Source organism: Hydra vulgaris, chromosome 12, assembly GCF_038396675.1.
Source record: "Hydra vulgaris chromosome 12, alternate assembly HydraT2T_AEP".
Lineage (NCBI taxonomy): Eukaryota > Metazoa > Cnidaria > Hydrozoa > Anthoathecata > Hydridae > Hydra > Hydra vulgaris.
In genome coordinates, this window is record NC_088931.1 from 35,120,001 (window position 1) to 35,142,073 (window position 22,073).

Here is a 22,073-nt window from a genome sequence, read left to right on the forward strand (position 1 = left end):
TATATATATATATATATATATATATATATGTTGTTATTCTCTCGTAATTATCTTCTTTATCTAATGTAAACGTAATGTAAACTATATTTTTGTTAAGGCACATTTCTTGTCCTTTTTTTTTGTTGAAATTTGTGAATTTCAACAACAAAAAAAAGCAATTAAATGATGGAAAATCTCATTCAAAATGTCCTTTGCAATAGGTTGCTATCAGTTTTGAATATTAGATAATAATTTTTATTGTATGAATTGATAATTTTAGGCATGTTTGAAAAAAATATTTTTTTTTACCAGAATCTGTTGAAGATGCTGGGTTTTTTGTGTTCTTTTAGAAAAAATTTTTCAATAAAATTAAAAAATTTCTGGTGCCATTTGTTTTTGCATTGAGTGCAAACAGAATGTTGAACCAATTAATGTTTTCTAATCTTTTCATTATACCAGCAGCTAAGGGTAATTAACATTAACAATCATTAATAATGCCTTTAACAAAGATAGGTCTAACATTCCATCTCTCATTCAGAGGGCTGATCTTATTATCTCTCCCAAGGATAAGCCTGAACTATTTGCAAAGAACTTTTCTTCTAGTTTGACACTTGAATCTTATGGCCATTCTCTTCCTTCCATTCCAATTAAACAGATTAACCCATTGTTAGGCATTCAAATCACTCTAGCTTCTGTTGCTAAAATCATATATCAATCTTCTTCTACGGCTTGTGGTTCAGACAACATTCCTGTCATAGCCTTACAAAATTGTTCTCCAGAACTCTTTTTAATTGCTAACTGCAAGTCAGCCATAGAGCAACTGGATCTGAAAGATTTTATTGTGCATTAGATGGAGGTAGAGAAGCTAGGGCTATTTCTTTGACATATCTAAAGCTTTCAACAATGTTTGGCATGCTGTTCTTCTCCATAAGCTTGCTTCATATGCTGTATCTGGAAAAGTTTTTGATATTATCAAATCGTTTCTTTGTAACCGCTTTATTAAAGTCATCCTTGAAAGCCAATACTCTTCTTCCTTTTCAGTAATTTCTGGGGTACCTCAAGGTTCTGTCCTTGGTCCTGTTTTGTTTCTTATCTACATTGATGATCTTCCTGACAACCTTACATCTAAAGTAGCTCTCTTTGCTCAAATTAACTGTGAATTGAACAGAATTTAAAAATTTGTAAACAATGTTTTTGTAATCAATACTATTAAATTCTAAGTGAAATCTTAATATTAATTAGCAGAAAAATCAGAAAATTGTTATAATAGCAAAATTATATAACAGAATAATTATTATAGTAATACTGAAAAAAATGACTGACAAAAAACAAAGTCTTAGTTCTAGTTATCTTCATAGTCCGAGTTAAGGACAAAAATTGTTTTAATAGCAATGTTATATAACAGAATAATAATAGTAATACTGAAAAAAATGACTGACAGAAAACTAAGTCTTAGTTTTAGTTGTCTTCATAGTCCGATTCATCAATTTCTGACTCATCAGCAGTTGGTTCTGGTAAACTGTCTCTCATGGCTACTGCAGACGGTAGGTTGTTATACCATTGGGCATAATCTGGTGGAATAACACGCAATTTCACCATGCGCATGAGATCTTTTTTTTCGCATCCGAAATAGGCAGGCGAGTAGGATACAATGGCTGAGGCTCTAATCCTTCGATGTTGGATTGTCGTCCTCTTCCAGACTGTACATTTATTTCCATAAAGGTAGGCGACGTAATGCTATATTTGTACTGCATTATGAACGGTCTTGACTTTTCAAACCTTGCCCACTTAATATTCAACCAGTTGACGGTTTCACCTTTAATATTTTTTGTACGATTTTTCACAATTTTATCGCAAAGTTGTTTTGAGTCAAAAAAAATCGGTGTGTTGCAGTGGTTTAACAAGATATGGACACGGATTCTTGCGCGCTGCAGCAATCAGAACTTCGTATTCTCGTGTAGTGTAAATTTTTTGATGGCTCTTACTGCGTTCAATAGTACTGTGCATAGAGTCAACTTCTAAATAAGAAAAACCTGACTCCATATACTTCATATTGATGCATTCCAGGTGAGTTGTTTGAACAATGTACATCATTGTCGCAACAATAAATTGGTTTCTATTTTGTCCAGAGCATGTATCACTAAAAGAAGTCACCCTCTTCACAGAAACTGGAAGAGACTTCATATAATCTAACAGAGCTGTATTTATTTCATTGGCTCCTCGTTTACCTTCACTTTCGTCCCATAGGTAACAAATTCCGTTTTTGGTCGATGTTTCATAAATAGTAAAATTATAAACGGCAAGTTTCCGCATATAGAAAATTTGTGCATCACCTGCAAATGGAAGTGGTAACACTGCTTCGAGGTCAAAAGTTATAGAACGAATGGACTTGTCAGCAGCAGATGCAGTCTTATCAGAATTTTTTTCGTCCATAGCTTCCTTTTCACGAAGTTTATGACTGTCATAATTTGGTTGTAGCGTTTCTTTATCATCACCACTGGCATTTCGAAAAGCATTGCAAATCGAGAATTGGTCTTTTTTGGGAATAAAAAATTTTATATTAAAATCAGTAACAAATATTCTTTGATATACACCGATAGAAGCTGGATGTGCGATATTTTTCGTTGTGCAATAATCATCTTTGTATAGTCTATAAAGTTCCTCAATACTTAGTTCAGGACTAAGGTATTTTGCCTTTGATGAAGCCCGACAGCAGTGAGATTCGACCTGAGGAAAGCTTAGGATGTGCTCACGAACTGCATTGGTTCGCATTTCTGAAGTCTTATTGGCTGGAGTTTTTCCTTTTTTTGAATTTGGTAGTATGAAAAGACCAATCTCATTTTTATTTTTTACAACAAACTGAACAGTTTTCTTGCTTATGTCCAAAGTTGTGCAAAAAATTTTTGACACACTCTAATGACATTGTTTTCATTCGCTTCTACTGGCAGATGATATGCACAGGATATTGTTTTTGGTCTTATTCCTGAATTGTCACGACAATGTGAAACATTGCTACTTTTCACTAAATGGCATATGAAATCTTTTTTTCTATTTTCACCCTCTAGTTGGTAGTAGTGTTTATTTATTTCTAGTCGTTTGGTTTCCTCAAAATGTTCTCCACACTTGAATTTGCACTTTAAACCGTTCTAGGTGTTTTGGGCGGTACTGCTTTACCTTTTCGTGTCTTGTATGCCATTCCTTTCTTTCTTTTGTCTTTTTCAACAAATCGTTTCCAAAGATTTGGTCTTTTGCCTTGTTTGCGTCCAATTTTTGGTTCAGTGAAAGTTCGCTTTTTTGAACCATTGTTTAATTCCATGGTGAATTCTTAGAATTACGAAAAAAACTATTTAAAATTACCTCTGTTTGAATAAAAGGTTGTTTATTCATTATATTTCGTTTGTTATCGTCTGCCATTTTCAAGAATTACGTCATAGGGCAAAGAAGATATCTCCGGTATAGTCAGATGGCAAAGGAGATAACACCTTTGCCCTTTTGGGATTCCGCACAAATGTAGATAGCTCAAAACTCGCACAAATTTTTTGCTCTTCTCCTACTATGTGGAGATAGACCCGCTGCCTAATCTGATTCTAGCACTTAAAATAGATGTCCCTAAAGTCATAGTTGAATTTGAGCACAACATGGAGATAGAACCTCTGCCCTCTAAGGCGACGGTATATATATATATACATACATATATACATATATGTATATGTATATATATATTTATATATTATATATATATATATATATATATATATATTGTATATATAATGTATATATTTTAATATAATATATAATATTCTTATATAATATAAATATATATACATATATAATGTGTATATATATGTGTATATATATATATATATATATATATTTGCTTTTAATTTTAATTCAAGGATTCTCTAGAGTTTGATTTACACTTTGAGAAAATATACAAATGGCATGCAAGTCGAACACTTGATCGGAATCAATTTATTGAAACTCTTTGGACTGTATGCTGTGTTTTTTTTATTTTATAAATGTTATCAACAAATTTTAACTTATAATCGGTTCTTCAATATTAACATTGTTCTGTGTTTAATTATTGTTTACTTTTTTTATAAATTAGCTTGTGCGCCGATATGGTGGTGATTCTAAACCAAAATTTCAGAATGTCAGTCAACATATTTTTGATGCAGGTAGTTCTATTTCTTCTATTTCGTGACTTAAACTGCTAAAAGCAATTGTTTTATTTAAACTATATTTCATGTTTATTTAGAACCTGATGCATTTTGTGCTAGTGTTTTGAAAGGGTCGCAACATAATCAAGAAACTCAAGGTAGTTTTATTCATTTTTTTTTTTCTTTGTGTAAATTTTTTTTTAATAAAAATCTTTCATTTTTATATTTATTATCTGAAATCTTATAAGTTCTAAATAATTATTAATAATTAATAAATATTTTAATTGAATGGTTCTTTTTTTTTCTTTTAACTCATATATATTATAATATTTTGTTTATGAATTTTTAAAGATGATTATCAAAAACTCACTCCGAAAGAAGAGAACGATCTTAACAAAATATTGGACCAATTTGAAGGTGCACTTACAAAAGTTGAGATTTTTACTGAAAAGCTATCTACAGAGCTGCAACAACTTGAATATGTAAGATTATATTCAACATGATATAATAAAACAATAGGCCTGAAGACAATATCCTGCTCGATATTTATAATAATTTTTCAAACATACATTAAGTTCAATTCTAAAGTGAGATTTTTCTAAACTTAAATTGAGTAGCTGTTTGAATAGCTTGTCTTAATAGGGGTTCAGTTATTTGCACCTGGATTAGAGAAAAACTATAACTATATTTTTTTACATAAGCAACGTTCTGCAACATTCACACATGTCTAGGATTGAGTTAATCACCCTTTAGTATGAAAATTAAAAATCTATTTTTTACAGTTTGTGTAATTAAAACCCTTTAAGCATAAATTAATTTAATTAAGAATGTTATTATTTAAATGTCAATATATCAATATTAATAGTTTAATATCACAATATTTATGTTATTAAAGTGTAAATAGAACTTTATTTCATTAAACATTTATTTTTTTGTTTTAGTGAGTTTGTACATTTAGATAAACATAACATCATTGATGGGTTCAGAGCAGCAAGCTAAGGATCTCCTATCCTTGATTGATAAAAGTGCAGATGAATTAAATATACTTGATAAGCGATTACAGTTGTATGATCATTGCCTGCAGGTTTTATTTATATCAAAAAATTTTTTGTCTTTTTTTCAATTTTATTTTATGTTATAAATAATATTTTGTATTACTGTAGAAAGTAAGTGATCAAATGGGACAAATGGAATTTAAAGACAACCGAATGGAAGTTGAAAGATCAAGTAACAAACAGCTTTTAGAGGAGATCAAATATATTGTTGTATGTTTTTCAGTAGTTTATTATGTCTTTTTATTTCAGTTTTCAAATAATATAGGTCTGCTTATCACTTATGACACAATACTGAAATATAGAAGTAAAAGGTGAGGGTATACTTTCATGGGAAAGAAATCTGTTATAATATTTTTTTGTGTCTTTATTTTTAATCTTTTAGTAAAACATTTAATCATGCAACTAGAAAAAACAAAACAATATATATATATATATATATATATATATATATATATATATATATATATATATATATATATATATATATATACTGCGACCATTTTCTATAGACGCATGAAGAATTTAGCGGATTTACAGTGTTACAGTGGTAATAAAATTGTTCTAACTGTACTTTTGAATTAGTATATGTAAGAAAACAATGATTCATTATGCATCTGATTATTAATTGTCTTGATTGTATTAAAATAATTAAATTTTTAGTATTCACGTGGCAATTTTCTATAGACGCACTAAAGTTTTGACGAGTAATTTTCTATAGACGCACTAAAGTTTTGACGAGTTTTGTCGCAAATTTCTTATATTCTGTAGTATTTTTTATTTTGTGAGTCGAAATTAAGTTGAACTTAACCAAATGCCGAAAGGAAAGGTCCTTACCAATATTGAAAAAGGTCAGATATTGGCTTATCATCGAGAAAATGTTCCAAATCAAGAAATGGCTAGAAGATTGAAGAGATCAGATCACGTTATCCGTAACTTCTTGAAAAATCCAACAGATTATGCAATAATCAAAAGGAAACCAAAGAAATCTAGGGTTTGAGCCCACGAAAAATGCAGAATTGTTCGACTCGCATAAATTCATTAAAAAGTTTGGAAACAATTAAGTCAGATTTGGGTTTAAATGTTTGCAAGGAGACAATTAGGAAAGTTCTTAAAGGCAGCCCACACATTGTACGATCAAAAAGGAATAAAGCACCAAATATAAAGCCCGTTTACAAACAGAAACGGATGGAATTTGCCCACGAAAATATGGTATGCAATTGGGAACAAGTAAGAAATTTTAGATTAAATTCTCATGAATACGCAAGATGTCTAAAAAGCTGAATATTTTTGTTTTCAATACCAAGTAATTTTTTTGGACGAGAAAAAGTATAAACTTGATGGGCCTGATGGTTTTAGTGGCTATTGGCGTAATATGAAGAGATAACCCAAATATTTTTCTGCAAGGAATTTTGGTAGTAAATCTTTGATGTTTTGGCTTGGGTTGAGTGCAACAGAAAAGTTAAATTTAGCATTTACATCTTGCAAAATGAAAAGTTCTGAATATATTGATCTGCTAAAATTATGCTTGATTCTATTTAAAAACAAATATCGACGCAAAAAGTTTGTTTTTCAACAAGACAACGCCAGCATTCACAATAGTAACGAGACTAAAGCTTGGTTTGAAGCTAAAAAAATTGAGCAAATGTGGTGGCCTGCTCGCATTCCAGATTTGAATCCTGTTGAAAACATCTGGGGAATCATTGTAAGACGTATCTATGCTGACCAGAAGCAGTATAACTCTGTGGCAGAGCTAAAAGTAGCGGTATCAGAATGCTGGGAGGATATGGAGCCAAAAGTGCTGGTAAACTTGATGGAAAGTATGCCAAAACAAATTTATCAAGTAATTGAGCATTAAGGAGGTCCAATCGAATACTAAAAATGTGATAAAAACATTTTTTTGGATAGTTTTGTTAAAAAATCTTTTGAATTTAATTCATTTATGATTAACCTCTTTTCAAATTTGATATTATTTTTTGATAATTTTCATTATTTTAATACTTTATTTATAATTTATTGAAATACACTATAAAAATACAGTTAAGTACGTTATTAAGACATAATCCGCATGCGCCTATAGAAAATGGTCGCAGTGTGTATATATATATATATATATATATATATATATATATATATATATATATATATATATATATATATATATATATATATATATATATATATATATATATATATATATATATATATATATATATATATATATATATATATATATATATATATATATATATATATATATATATATATATATAAATATATATATATATATATTTAAATATATATATATATTTATTTATATATATATATTTATATATATATATATATATATATATATATATATATATATATATATATATATACAAATATATATATAAATATATATATATATATATATATATATATATATATATATATATATATATATATATATATATATATATATATATATATATATGACTATTTGATTTTAATAATTATGTATTTAAAAATTTGTGAATGGATTTTTAAAAGTTGTGTATATGTATAAATATATATATATATATATATATATATATATATATATATATATATATATATATATATAAATATATATATATATATGACAATTTGATTTTAATAATTATGCATTTAAAAATTTGTGAATGGATTTTTAAGAGTTGTTTGTTTTGCCCTATTTTGTACATAAAATGATTTACGCAGTAGACATTTTACTTACAAAACATGGTTCATAAAATTAAATATTTAAATTTAACTTTAAAAGAGTGTAAAATGGTTTCTTTAAAAAATAATATCTCCTTTTTTATTTGCAAACTGATTCATTACGTAAAAATGTTCAGGGTTTACGAAAGTCTTCATCATAGATTAAAATGTGTAAAAGCAACCATAAAACTTCATTTTTTATGTTAATGAAGAAGTTTTTTTTGTTTAAAATTTTTTTCACTAATGGAATTGAAAGTTTTTGTTTGTTATTAATTTGAAATCATGTTGTATGATGTATTATTGGTAACTGATGAAATATATCTAAAAATTAAACACTTAAACATTTAAGTAAGCACAAAAAATACAGAGCTTTATATATATAATTAATAATAATTACAAAATATTAATGATAATAATAAAAATAGTATTTATAGTTATAAATATTAAAAACTACAATAATAATAAAACAATAACAATAATAATAATAGTAATAATAATCATAATAGTAATAATAATAACAATAACAATAAAAATTAATAAGTCACTTGTTTTTGTAAACACAATAGCTAACAATACAAAATTGGTAGCATTAAACTAAATAAAAAATGTATACCAATGCAAACAACGCACTAAAACATATAACAATATGAACTATTCACTAGATTGCCCAATGAACAATACACAAGAATAGAAAAACAAAAAACAACAAACAACAAACAATGCAAACAGTCACAAAATTACATTACAAAATAAACAACATACAAAAACATAGGACAATTTAAACTAAGCACAAAAATGCATTACGGTATGAACAGTGTACGAAAATAATTTAAAAAAATAAAGTTAAAATAAAAATGTTGTTTTTCTTTCTTTTTTCATTGGTTTTAAACATTTCTAAACTTTGAACCTTGTATTTAGTTTATAGTAGCTTTTGTTTTTTTTTCATTCTTTTTTCTCCTCATTCATTTTATCTATATAAATTATTTGATCTTGTTTTTATATTGTTTGGTGCTGTTTTTTTTATTCGTCTTTTTTTAAAGTAATAAATATATTTATATATAAAGTAGTTTGAAAAATAAATAGTAAATAAATATAGCCTTTTTTAAACAACCAAATTAGATTTTATTAGTAATTTATATTATTGTTTAAAAAATTTAATGCAGTTTAAGGCTACAATACCAATGCAGTACTTTAAAATAGGCTAGCAACCCAAATTAACTTTGATTATAATTTATTTAATTATAAATATAATTCCATACTTATATATAAAATAAAAGTATAAAATTGATATAGTTCACCACTATAGTTATAAAACAAAATGTACGGCTAACAAAAATGACAATTTTTTTACGTGCTTATTTGCTTTTATTTAATGTTGGACTTAATTAATTTTGGAATTTATAACTTATGGAATTTTTAGTTTAGGCACATTAGTTAGGGCACCCGTACCGGTCAAATGGTATGGGATTACGCCTGAATATGGCTCTAATATATATATATATATAAATATATATATTTATATATATATATATATATATATATATATATATATATATATATATATATATATGTATATATATATATATATATATATATATATATATATATATATATATATATATATATATATATATATATATATATATATATATATATATATAATATATACATATTGTAGGAATAATGTTAATATTTCTAGTAAGAGTGCTCAATACAGCATGTTATATAATTAGTAGTGCAAATAATATAGCGAAAACTAATTATTAAGATATATTTCAATTATATAACTAAAAGTTTCATTCAATAGCAATCATCAGATGTAACAACAACAAAAAAGTAACGACGAAAGTTATATACAAAAAATGCTATGGAGTGTCTGCTTTGATGACATTAAAGTTCTTTATTAGAAATTTATTTTCAAGGCAGCATTTTGACACAAGCTCGGTTCCTTTGTTAAGCAAATTTAATAGTGATGTAATAATGTGGTATTTTTCTGTCAAGCATAAATTGCAAAATTTACCGCAAGGTTTGAATGGCTCTGCTTGGTCGAGAATATTCCATTTTAATATAGGTTCTAGAGCTTTATTTTTGCATTCCCACACAAATTTCGAAAGTTCAGTAGAGTTGGCCTTACTTTTATAATCAAAGGAGTTTTTATGTTTATGCCACCTGTCTTTGAAAGTTTTCTCAGTAAGTCCAATGTAATAATATCCTTCTTCTTCTTGGTGAGTTTCTATGTTGCAAATATAAATAAAATTTTTTGTAAGGCATCTTCCATTGAGTGGGCATAAGGTGGTTTGTTGACAATTGCATAATTGATAGGCATTTTCATGAGAATTAAATCTTTTTATTATGAGAAGGATAATTTCCCCAACAATACACAGTGCCAATTAATAAATCCAGCTAAACCTGAACCTGAAAAGTTAGTAAAATTTTATTAGATGGTATCAATAGTAAAGTTAAGAATGCTACCCATGTACACCAATCTATTGCTATATAGCACAGCACAAATGACGTCATAAAATGGTTTAAATTCATACCTGAAAAAAATAAATGTACTTTCATTCAGTACAATATTGATGAGTTTTACCCTTCAATTTCGAAACAATTTCTTCAAGATTCTATAAACCATGCAAAACAGTTCATTGAAATTCCTTATATATTACTAGAAATTATTTACCACGCCAGGAAATCTTTACTTTTTTCAAAAATAATATGTGGATTTAAAAGTTGGCAGACCGTAATTTCGATGTCACCATGGGTAATTTTGACAGAGTCGAGTTATGCAATCTAGTTAGCCTCTATATCTTATACACTATTGCCAAAGAATATGGTCTTGATACTGCCAATCTATATAGAGATGATGGTCTTTGCTGCTTCTATAAATATCAGTGGTCCTCAATCGGAAAAAATAAAGAAAAATCTAATAAAAAATTTTAAAGACAATTTTAATCAAAACATCACTATCAAACCAAACTTAAAAACTGTAAATTTTCCTGATATAATATTTAACCTTATGAGAAAAACCTTACAGAAAACCAGGAGATATAAATTTTAAACCTTATAGAAAACCAGGAGATAATCCTTTATATATTAACATCAATTCTAATCATCCACTAAGCATTATTAAATCGATACAAAAAATGATCTCTAATCGCATCAGTAATATATCTTCAAGCAAAGAAGCTTTTGATAGAGCCGCACCATTTTATAATAACGCTCTCAATTCTTGCGGGTTCAAAGATAAGATCAATTTCATTCCAAGTATCTGGAAATATAGTACAAAATCTCAAAAAAGAAACATCTGGTTTAGTTTGACTTCAGGAACACTAAATGTTCTTACGCAATATGATACGCTCTTACGTCAATACACAAAGTCTTAAATTAATCTGCTTTTAGCTAATTCATAGCTTCATCAGCTATGCAAGCATTTCATGGGAAAGTACTCAAACATCAAAAGCTTAAAAACTGTATAGTTTACAAAAACATGCTCGCAGAATAATTTACTATAAGGATAGGCGTAAACACATTAAACCCCTAATAAAAGAAATGAAAATGATGAATGTGTTTGAAATAAATGTCTATCAGCATTTAATTTTCATGTATCGTTACAATTACAATATCTCTCCTATAAGCTTTAATAACAAGTTTGAATTAAATAAAAATGAAAACTCTAATCTTAGAGCAAATATATTAAATACATATAAACTGCCTCGGATAATTAATAAATATTCAGAATATAGTATTTCATATCAAGGTCCTAAAGTATGGAGTACCTTTCAAAAAGGATTCAAAGGTACGGTAAATTCGTTAAGTTTATTCAATTTTATAACAGAAAAAAATTTTAAAACTTGAGTAAAGTTTTTGGTTAATGTTACTACTCTACTTTTTTTTGTTTGTTGCTTAACAATCTTATTAGCGAATTATGCATTTTGTTACGATATTTATTACGATATTTAGTTGAAATTTTATTACCTATAAATTTTACGAAATTTTATTACATATTGCATATTACGATATTTTATTGAATTTTTGTTAAAGGGGCTCTATGAAAAGATTGTGATGATGTACTCTAATCCTCATCTTCTTTGAGCCCCTATCTGTTTTACTTACTTTTTTTTATGAAGTACGAAGTTGTAAAATTCTTATATCATATTAAAATAAAAAATAAAAAAATTATACTATTGAATGCTTAAAAGCAATTGCTCTAGATAATACAAGTTCCAACACTGGTGTTAACAATGGTTAGTTGTCCTTATAGTGGGTTGCTCACTTCGCCATTATGAGTTACCTCTTCATCATGTTATATCGGAAATAGAAAAATTAATGATCCGAAAAACTATGAAGATCCAACTGGTAAACAAATATTTGAAATTTTCATGCATAAATAACCTTTTATTAATTCAAAAAATGTGTTTAAAAGTCTTCAGGGTCTCTCCTGCTGTTTTTTTCAAGAAAAAAGCAGCAGGAGAGACCCTGATTTCTAGATGTTATGCTGCAAAACTATAAGACAGTTGTAAGAGCCTGCGCTCTTAATCAAATTCTTCAAATTATGCTATTCAAGTAAACCAATTGAAGTTTCAACCAAAAAATCAAAGTTATGCCACTGAACTTCAAAGCTGAAGTTTGGAGCAACGGTTTTAGGGAAATCAATCCAGATTTTATGCCCAAAATCTAACTTCATTTTTTTTCGAACGTAATCTAATCTGGAGATCCAATTTTCAATCACTTTTTCCAACATTTGTGGTCATATATTGGCAATAACGCAGCAAATGTTGTCCTCCAAGTGGTCAATCGTTTCGGGCTTATCGGCGAACACAATTTTCTCATGAAAATCGGGATTGGCAGCAATCTTGTTTTGGGCCCATTCACCGAATGGAAGTCCTGCTAAATGATCTCGTGGCTTCAATTTTTGCACGAGTTGGAATTTGTAAGCACACAAACCAAGATCTTTATGCAAAATCTTCCACAAAGTGGATGGACACAGTTCCATATCCTGTGCACGATGCCGGATAGACTGATTCGTGTCTTCCTCTACACTACGCTCTACAGCAGCAATGGCTTCTTCAGTACGTGCTGTACGACGTCTCTGTGGGTGCGTATTATCATGCAGAGTAAAAGTGGTGCAAAAACGGTCCACAGTTAATCGAATTAGTTGCTCTGATGGATGATTATGTCGACCGTAAAATGGACGTAGTGCTTGATACATATTTCGGACAGAACTATTGTTTTCAAAATAAATTTGCACAGTTTAGAAGCGATGTTCAGGCGTCAGTCTATTCATGTTGAAATGCCAAACCAAACTAAACACAAATCACTTGACAGTTGACAAAATGGCTGCCAGTTAAAACAGTGTTGTTAACTTCAAGTTCTATACCTGTAAAAAAAACACCCTCTATTAAGGGCATTTATTATGACAAAAAATAATTTTTTTATTTTCATGTGGAACAAAATGCAGATTTTAAAGATTTAAGAGAGCAAATTTCATTAGTACAGTGAAAATTGTTTTTGTTTTTTTGCATATATATGTATCCATTTATTTCTAGTTATTTACAAAAATTTGTTTCCAGGGTAGGTTAGATATCTCTCAACGTCATATTCGTTCTTTACAAGAAGGAGATTTATACAACCCATTGGGAATTGCTGAGTGTATCTCTGCTGCAAAAATATTGTTAGATGCGTATCATACACCATTTAATCCTGGTTGGATAACTTTTTTTGTTTGATAAAATATTTTTTTATTGATTATATCCATTAAATTTTTTTTCACATTGACAATGCTTTGATTGAAGTAGTAGGACATTTAATATTAACATACACAAATTTGTTTTAGGTATCACAGAGTTGACTGCTGTTCAAGAACAGCTTAAAGAAGTAATGAAGTTAAAGTCTCAGTTTGCACAACGATTCTACAATCATCTTGAAAAATTTATTTTACAATATGTATGTTATTTACTCACTATTTATTTAAAGAATTTCAGAGAGTTAGTACATGAGAAATTTAACATCTTATGTTTCATAGAAATTTGATACTAAAAATATTATGGAATTTTTTATAATAATAATAATAATAATAATAATAATAACAATAATAACAATAATAACAATAATAACAATAATAACAATAATAATAATAATAATAGTGTTTAAGGTGCAGTAGGATATAGGTCCTATTCAAGTCATAAAATGACTATCGGCAACAATCTATTGAAATGTCAAATGTCTTTGTAACAAAAATATTTACATATGGTTGGTACTTTTGTAGCTTGTCTTTGTATTTTCTATATAACCTTTTATTATTTAAGGTGACCATGCACATATTGCATATTCCACGTTAGGTTTGACATATGTTTTGTACAATTTGGCTCATAATACTAAATCATTTAATATTAAAAGTTACGTTGAGCTAAAAGGCTTGTTTTTATTTTTACATACCATTTTCAGTACAAACAGTTTCTTATGTAGTTATAGTTATTCAAAATTAAAGTATAAGTTTCATTTATATTAAAATAAAAGAATTTAAAAATTTAAGAATTTTAATGTTTAAGAATATAAACATATAAGAATATATAATATAGGATAAGCGATTCTGGTCAACAGAATATATCTGTTTTAAAATATTACCTTAGTAATTATTACATTTAAGTTGTTAAATATATTTAAATGTATTAATTTATTAAACTAAAAAAATTATGGGTTTAGAGTAGTGTTGATCAAGCGTCATACAAGCCCAATAACGAACTTTCATTACCGCCTCATGAATCTGTACATGAAGATTTCCAGCCTTATGTCGAACTTATGAAATGGTTGAAGGATCTTGATAATGAAAAATATATAGAAATTAAAACGGTAACAGTTGTTAATTAAAAATTTAAAAATTGAATTTTTTAAATATTTTCTTCCTTATGCATATAACTAGTATATGATTTTATTTGTTTTTTATGATTTTTTCTTGTATACAATTGATTTTAGTTTTTTTTTTTTTTCTTTTTCTTTTTTTTTCTTCTTAATAATGTATAAAATTAAATTTTGTTTTTAGGTTTTTTCTATAAAGATTTTCTTTGCTTATATAGTTTGTTTTAGTTTTCTATTTTTAAAAAAAAATTAATTTAATTTTTAATATTGTTTTTTAGCGCTACCAAGAGTCTTTCTCAAAAGTATATGAAAAAGAATTTTCTGAATACCTTAGTTTTGCCAGAATGAAAGCATCAATGAAAGTGAAAGGTAAAATTGCATTTGAATTTACGTATAGTTTACTCCACAAGCCATCCCCTCCCCCCCCCCTCTTTTTTTTTGTCTCTGTGATGGACAACACTGTTTTAGTAAAACATTGCTCTAGCACAAACACTAGTCTTAACCAACTTAACAACTTATGAAAGATCCTTTTATTTATTAATTATTTGCATCCTGTAAAGAAAAAGGTGACCAATTAAAATTGAAGCTCATTGGTTTTGAATAAAAAACTTCGGATTTTGCATAATTATACTATTGAAGTTTCTGCTGCTTAAATGCTGTTCCCCTTACTTTGAAATCAAATGTAATGATTAGATATAAAAAAATTTTCTAGAATTTTTTTATAAATTTTTTTTTGAATTTTGTTAAATAACATTGATCATGTTTTTTATCATGCATATTTTTAAAAATTTTATAATTATTTGCTTGATAGCATTCATAACAAGTTGAGCAAAACTTGGCAAATTGAGCATTCAGATATATTATTGTAGTATAGAAGCATTACCCTTAATCCGTATAATACAATTAACACTTGTTGTAATAATAATAACAATAATAATGTTTATCATAAAAAAAATTGACACAACTGGTTTTTATAATAAAACTTTATTTCAAAAAAATAATTATTCAAAAAGAAAAAATGTACATATAAACTACAAGCTCTCAGAAATGAAGTTAAAAAAAAGTCATTTAACTCCATAATAAGTGTATTTGGCATCAACATATTTGACATTTGTGTATTCAGTCAGGTTTTTGTGTGTTGTTAAAGTTAACTTAAGTATAACATTGACATTATTTTTCTCAAAGAATACTAAATCCTGGTTTCTAGTTGATAAGCATTTATCAACAGTCCAACAATTCAAGTATGCTTCTTGTTAATGAATTACCCACAAATCCTCAGTAAGAGGAGGACACACTTGAATGATTTTGTAGCTACAGTTAAACTTTTTGCAGGGTGGACTTATTTAGTGATTTAACATAAAGTTTTTATTTTTTTGGATTGTTAGTTAAAGGTATTCAACCAATTCCTTATTATCTTGAGCAGTTTTTCTGATTTTTAGGATCAGATATGACTATAATCAGTTGATCTGGAGCAATCTTCTGTCATGAAAGGGTTTGCTACAAACTGTTTACCTTAGTTGATGTTCTCATCATAAAATTGTTCAAATATGATTATATATATATTTTTTTTGATAAAATTAATTTCCCAGAAAAAAAAGAATATTAATATCAAAGATATAAAGAAGCGCCAAGTAAACAACAAATAAAAATAATTAAAGTACTCAAAAAAAGCAGATTTTATAAAAGTCATAAACAAACAGTCTTTAACCATTTTTTAAAATTAGTTTTTAATTCTTATTTTTAACTTAATAAAATAATTTAAAAAAAAAATGAGTTTTGGAATAAGTTCTTGATGTAATTTTCTAAAAATCATTAACCAGGTAAGAATAACCAGGTTTTTCTGTATACTTTGACTTTCCATTTACGTCTCTTTTTTTTTTACAGGTCAAAAGTCTGGCTTTTCTCTAACAAGTGCTTCTAGTTATGAAAATACAGGCAAAAATAAACCATCAATGCTTCGGTTTAAAAAAGAAACAAAAATGAAGAGATCTACCTCAATTGAATCAATGGACTCAATGGTTTCAGTAGAATCATCAGCATCATTTATCAGTGGAAATAATTCAACTCAATTTGACCAGGTTCAGTTGTACATGACAAATTTTATTTTATTTTTTTGGTTGCAAAAGACTAGTTTTTATGGTAACTAATGGTAACATTGTTATCGTGGTAACTTTTTTCTATAAAGATAAAGACTATTCTCTTTATATAATAACTATTTTAAAGGTACTTGATGTAGTTTTATCAGAAATTGAACCTTATGTTTCTGCTGAACAAGATTTTTGCACTTCATTTTTCCATTTACGTTATCCAGGGGACAATCAAGATGTAAGTACAAATTTTTCCCTTTTAGTATATAATTGTTTAATGTGTTAAATTAAAAATAACTAACGTTAAAAAATAGTAATAATAATTACTGTAAAAAACATAACTGTTTTATTTTGCTAATTTATATTTTGTAAACATTGTATTTTGGTAATTTATTTTTTGTAAACATTGTTTAACAATTTTGGTAATTTTTAGTTTTCTTTACTTTTCTCATAAACTTTTCATCCTCTTAATGATTAAAAAAGAAAGCTGCAAAATATATATTTATGCATAAAATTTTTTCAGACATAATGAATTCTTCAGTTAGCTTCTTTTTAATCTTTTTTGCTTTTTCATATATTCTATATCTTTGAGTGATTCACCACTGATACCAATAATTTAGTATGCATCTTGAAGTGTAAAATAATATGAGACTATTAAATGCAATATAACTGTGTGCTAAGGTCACTGTTTAAATTAACTAACCACCTTGTCAGTCAACAGACCATAATAAACAAGTGAATAAGTTTAGAAATTTTGACTGATAAATAAAAATTTGGTTAATGAATTAAAGTTGTTGGAACAAATGAGACTTAATTCTTTTTATTGCATTTAGTTTGAATTCAATATCAGAGACATTTTCTCTACTTTTAGCAAGTCTCAACTAATTCAACCACAGATGATCTAACTGATGGTGCAATGATGAGCCGATCCAAGTTTGAGATAAAAAAGTTAGCAATTTTTTTTGGCTTATCTATGTATATATATGTATGTATACATACATACATACATATGTGATATGCATATGTATGTATACATACATATGTATCAATTGATATACATCAACTGATATATGTACTGAAGCCCTAACAGCTCCCAAAATCAGTTCGACATTATATTGCTAATCAAAATTCGCTTTTATATTTGTATAAACATATATATATAATTTATTAAAAGCGTACTTAGCTGGGTATAAAATGTTGCTGATAATGTCTGAAACAGCTATTGGCTTCACTACATAAATTGATTGAAGGTTTGGATTTAAGTAATCATTATTTAAATAACGAAGGCATTTATTACAGCAAAAAAACAAACAACGTGTAATCATTGTGTAACTATATCTGCAATATTAGACTTAGTTTTAAACTTTACTTTGATAAAATTCAAATTTATATTTAAATGGTATATTTACTATACTTTACTTTAATCAATTGTAACTGATTAAATATTTTATAAGTATGCTTTAACAAGATTCCTTTTTTTTCAACACTATTATTTATTACATGTAAAACTTTATATAATTTTTTTAAATATTAGTTTATACATTTTTTAATGCTCTTTTTTTTTTAATTTGCAAATTCATATAGTTTTAAGTTTGTTAATATATTTTATAAACATGTTTACATTTCATAGGCACAAATTGCATGCAACGCTTCTTGTTATCTTATTTTTATTTTATTTTTAGCAACAATGACGAAAGTGTTAGGTATGCACAACCCCCTTGCACATCACAATCTACCTAAAGTTACTAACAACTACTAAATATTACTGTAAAACTAAAAGCACTTTTGATTTTAACACTTTGCTGAACCATGTTTTGATAAAGATTTTTTTTGACTAACCAGTAACTCACTAACTCTTATGTCTTTCTAGGAAAGTTGTTGATGAAGTTCGGTATGAGAATAAGTTTTGCTAATTATTTTTCTATTAATTGTTATTGTTTTAAATAATAGTTATTATAAGTATTATTAATTGTTTTAGATAATATTAATTGTTATAAACCTTATTAATTGTTATAAATAATGTTAATTTTTACATAATATTAATTGTTACTAATTGATCCTATTTTATATTAAACTTTTCTCAATATCTTAATTTTTGCTACGATATATTATTTTATACTTAGTATATATCTATATAATAATAATTGTTAATATACTTATTTTACAAATCTTTTATTGAAAAAAATAATCAGAGATATGATGAAAAACGTGTTTTCATTTTTGGATCTGCAGTTTCAAAACTTTATTTCGTATGGAGAGAGCCTACATCCTTTGTAAGTTATTTCATATGTATTTTTATTTTTTACACATCCACAACCATTGTTATTTTATATATATTTCAACTGCAACCACTATAAGTTTCATATATATTTTTTTATTTTATTCAAAAGTATTTTTGATGAACTTAAACATTAAAAAAATATTTTGCTATACCTGCAGACACATAACTAGTTTCAAATAAATTATAAAACATGACCAGCAAGTTGATAACTGTTTTGCCATTGATAACTTTTTATATTTATATATATGTATAACTATAAAAAGTTATAAAGCTTTTAATTTTGAAGTGCCTATTGATGTAGCTGCTCTCTTACTTGTACCAAATATTAATGCTGAAAAAGCAATATCATTTGCATTTAAGGTAATTAGCTTTGACTTGGTTTGTTTATTCGGTGATTAAATATTGTCTTTATAATCATTGTCAAAATTATATGACTCTAATTCCATATCATGTTGAGATAATTTGTCAGAATACTGTTGATTTCTAGTCTATAAATTTTTTGAGTTCTATATTATGAATTCTCAATTCTAATTACCTTTGCTTTGTTCTGCTTTCTTTTCTTGACAATAGTTTTTTTTGTCTCAATGCTTCTCTTTTTTCAACTGAACCTATTTGCATAGCACTTTTGGTACCGTTTTTATTCCTCTGTGACTTTAAAATTTTAAGTTTAAAAACAGAAATTTTGTTTTTCAGAGAACATTTTTTTTTTTAACATTTTTGCTTCCAACAAGGCTGCAAGTAACCACTAATTAAAGTTGGAAGTTACTGGAAGAGAAAAGATGAAGGTTGAAGAGCAAGATAACAATTGATGGACGACTTAAAGGATTGCAAATTATATGAATCAGGAAAGCAAGATGAAGGAAGCGAATTTCAAAGAACTGATGTTCGAGGAAAAAAACTAGACAAATAAGCATTTTTGGAGCACTTAGGAACAGGCACAGAAAAAGAATGAGACTTAATTGAATGACAAGTAACATGAGAATAAATTTTAGTAGATAGCACAAGAGACACTAGCTCTTTAGAGCAGTGCCCATTATAGTATTTGTAGAAAAGAGAAAGAGAAGCAACATGACGATGTGATAATGGTTGGAGGTTGGCTGCAAGAGCAGGTGCAACTATGTTTACAATGCGTTTTTGCACCTTGTCTAAAAGAGAAAGCGCATCATTAGAAGATCCGCCCCAGATATGACAAAAGTATTCCATACAAAGCCGGATTTGAGATTTATAGAGATAGAGAATAGAATCCGAAGTGAGAAAGTGTCAAGCTCGATAAAGAGATGCAACCTTAGCAGATGCTAATTTTGCAACAGATTTGATATATGGTTTCCAAAAAAGATCGGAAGTAAGAGTTAATCCTAGAAGATGAAGAGTACATGACTCATCGAGTACATCATTATTCATAAATATAGGAAGATCTAACTTATTGCGATAACGATTGGCTGAAAAAAATTGAGTTTTATCTGTATTGAGTTTCATCAGTCACTGTGAGCCCCATGCTGTAGCAGAAGTGAGATCCTTTTCAAGCTCAAATGCAAGCAATCAGAGAGTGTTGGTTTCTTATCACGGCAAGTATAAATGGTAGTATCATCAGCAAACAATGCCACTTTAGATGTCAGAATATCTGGAAGATTGTTAATGTAAATTAAATAGAGTATAGGACAAAGAACCTTGAGGAACCCCTGAAGTTACAGAATAAGACGAAGAGTGCTGTCCATTGAGGACAACTTTTATACTACGATTGGATTCAATAATCTTAAAGATGTTACCAGATACACCGTAAAAAGAAAGCCTATGGAGAAGACCAGCTTGCAAAACTTTATCAAAACCTTTAGAAATATCAAGAGCGATGGCCTTAACCTCTCCACCTTTATCTAATGCACGATAAAACATATCGGTTATTACTGTTAGCAAATCAGTTGTAGAACGAGAAGATCGAAATCCATATTGATGGTCAGAAAGTAAGTTATTAGATTCAAGATGAGAAATTAAGTGTTTTTAAATTAAAGATTCAAAAACCTTGCTTATGATAGGAAGACTAATGGGACGGTAGTTAGATGAATCAGATCTGAATTAGATGAATCAGACAAAATCAGATGAAATCAGACGAAATCAGATGAATCAGACGGTAATTAGATGAATCAGATTTGAAGGTAGGGATAACAGATGCTGCTTTCCAGCAGGCTGGAAAACAAGACTCTGATAAGCACTTGTTGAATAGTTTTGAGAGTATAGGCGACAGTTCCGAAGAACACTTCTGCAAGACAATAACAGGTATGTTGTCAGGGCCACAAGCTGTAGAGGAGTCTAGGCAGGAAATCACTTTAGATACAGAAGCTGGAGTGATACAAATGTCAAGCAATGGATCAACCTGTTTTTTGGCAATATCAGGTAGAATGCAACTAGTAGAATCAAGAGATGATATTGATAAAAAGTTTTTAGCAAACAATTCAGCTTTGTCTTTAAGTGAGGTGACAAAGTCTGAACCATACAAGAGAGGTGGAATTAAAGATTTGCCCTTATTATTAATACTGTTAAAGATTCTCCAGAAGTCATGAGAGCCTAATTTTTGAGATGAGATTTGAGGCGAGAGTCTAATTTTTGAAATTGAGATTTCATGACCTGAGAATAGCTGGCTTTGGCGGTAGTGGTGTTGTGGTAAAGCGCTCGCTTCATAAGCGAGAGGTTCTGAGTTCGATCCTCTTGTATGTATGTATGTATATATATATATATGTATATGATGTTCTTTGTTATCTATATCATGACGACGCACTGTGGAAAATAGTACTACAAAAACATTCCATAAATGTTTTTTGCTCAAATTTCAATTTCACTGCAGAAATTATATTTTAATCTTTTTTAATAGTTTATTAGTTAATCTTTACTATAATGTAGAGATTTTTTATGTAAAAAAAACTTTTAAAGCCCTACTGTTTTATCT

General features: G+C 27.7%; 1 protein-coding gene across 3 annotated transcripts in view; it reads left to right on the forward strand.

Annotated features, from left to right (window-relative positions):
• The window catches only part of LOC100212436 (exocyst complex component 1), a 70,972-nt gene that overhangs the window by 28,291 nt on the left and 20,608 nt on the right, over nucleotides 1–22,073 (forward strand). Inside the window, exons 3-18 of one of the 3 annotated variants that reach the window (XM_065813052.1) lie at nucleotides 3,876–3,971; nucleotides 4,088–4,157; nucleotides 4,238–4,297; nucleotides 4,491–4,621; nucleotides 5,098–5,223; nucleotides 5,303–5,404; nucleotides 13,483–13,615; nucleotides 13,746–13,855; nucleotides 14,615–14,761; nucleotides 15,046–15,136; nucleotides 16,652–16,845; nucleotides 16,991–17,092; nucleotides 17,726–17,802; nucleotides 18,537–18,557; nucleotides 18,725–18,745; nucleotides 19,047–19,127. In XM_065813052.1, the coding sequence (XP_065669124.1) occupies nucleotides 3,876–3,971; nucleotides 4,088–4,157; nucleotides 4,238–4,297; nucleotides 4,491–4,621; nucleotides 5,098–5,223; nucleotides 5,303–5,404; nucleotides 13,483–13,615; nucleotides 13,746–13,855; nucleotides 14,615–14,761; nucleotides 15,046–15,136; nucleotides 16,652–16,845; nucleotides 16,991–17,092; nucleotides 17,726–17,802; nucleotides 18,537–18,557; nucleotides 18,725–18,745; nucleotides 19,047–19,127 (1,562 nt within the window). The remainder of the gene's footprint in view (nucleotides 1–3,875; nucleotides 3,972–4,087; nucleotides 4,158–4,237; nucleotides 4,298–4,490; nucleotides 4,622–5,097; nucleotides 5,224–5,302; nucleotides 5,405–13,482; nucleotides 13,616–13,745; nucleotides 13,856–14,614; nucleotides 14,762–15,045; nucleotides 15,137–16,651; nucleotides 16,846–16,990; nucleotides 17,093–17,725; nucleotides 17,803–18,536; nucleotides 18,558–18,724; nucleotides 18,746–19,046; nucleotides 19,128–22,073) is intronic. The other 2 variants (XM_065813054.1, XM_065813055.1) reach the window with 2 other exon arrangements.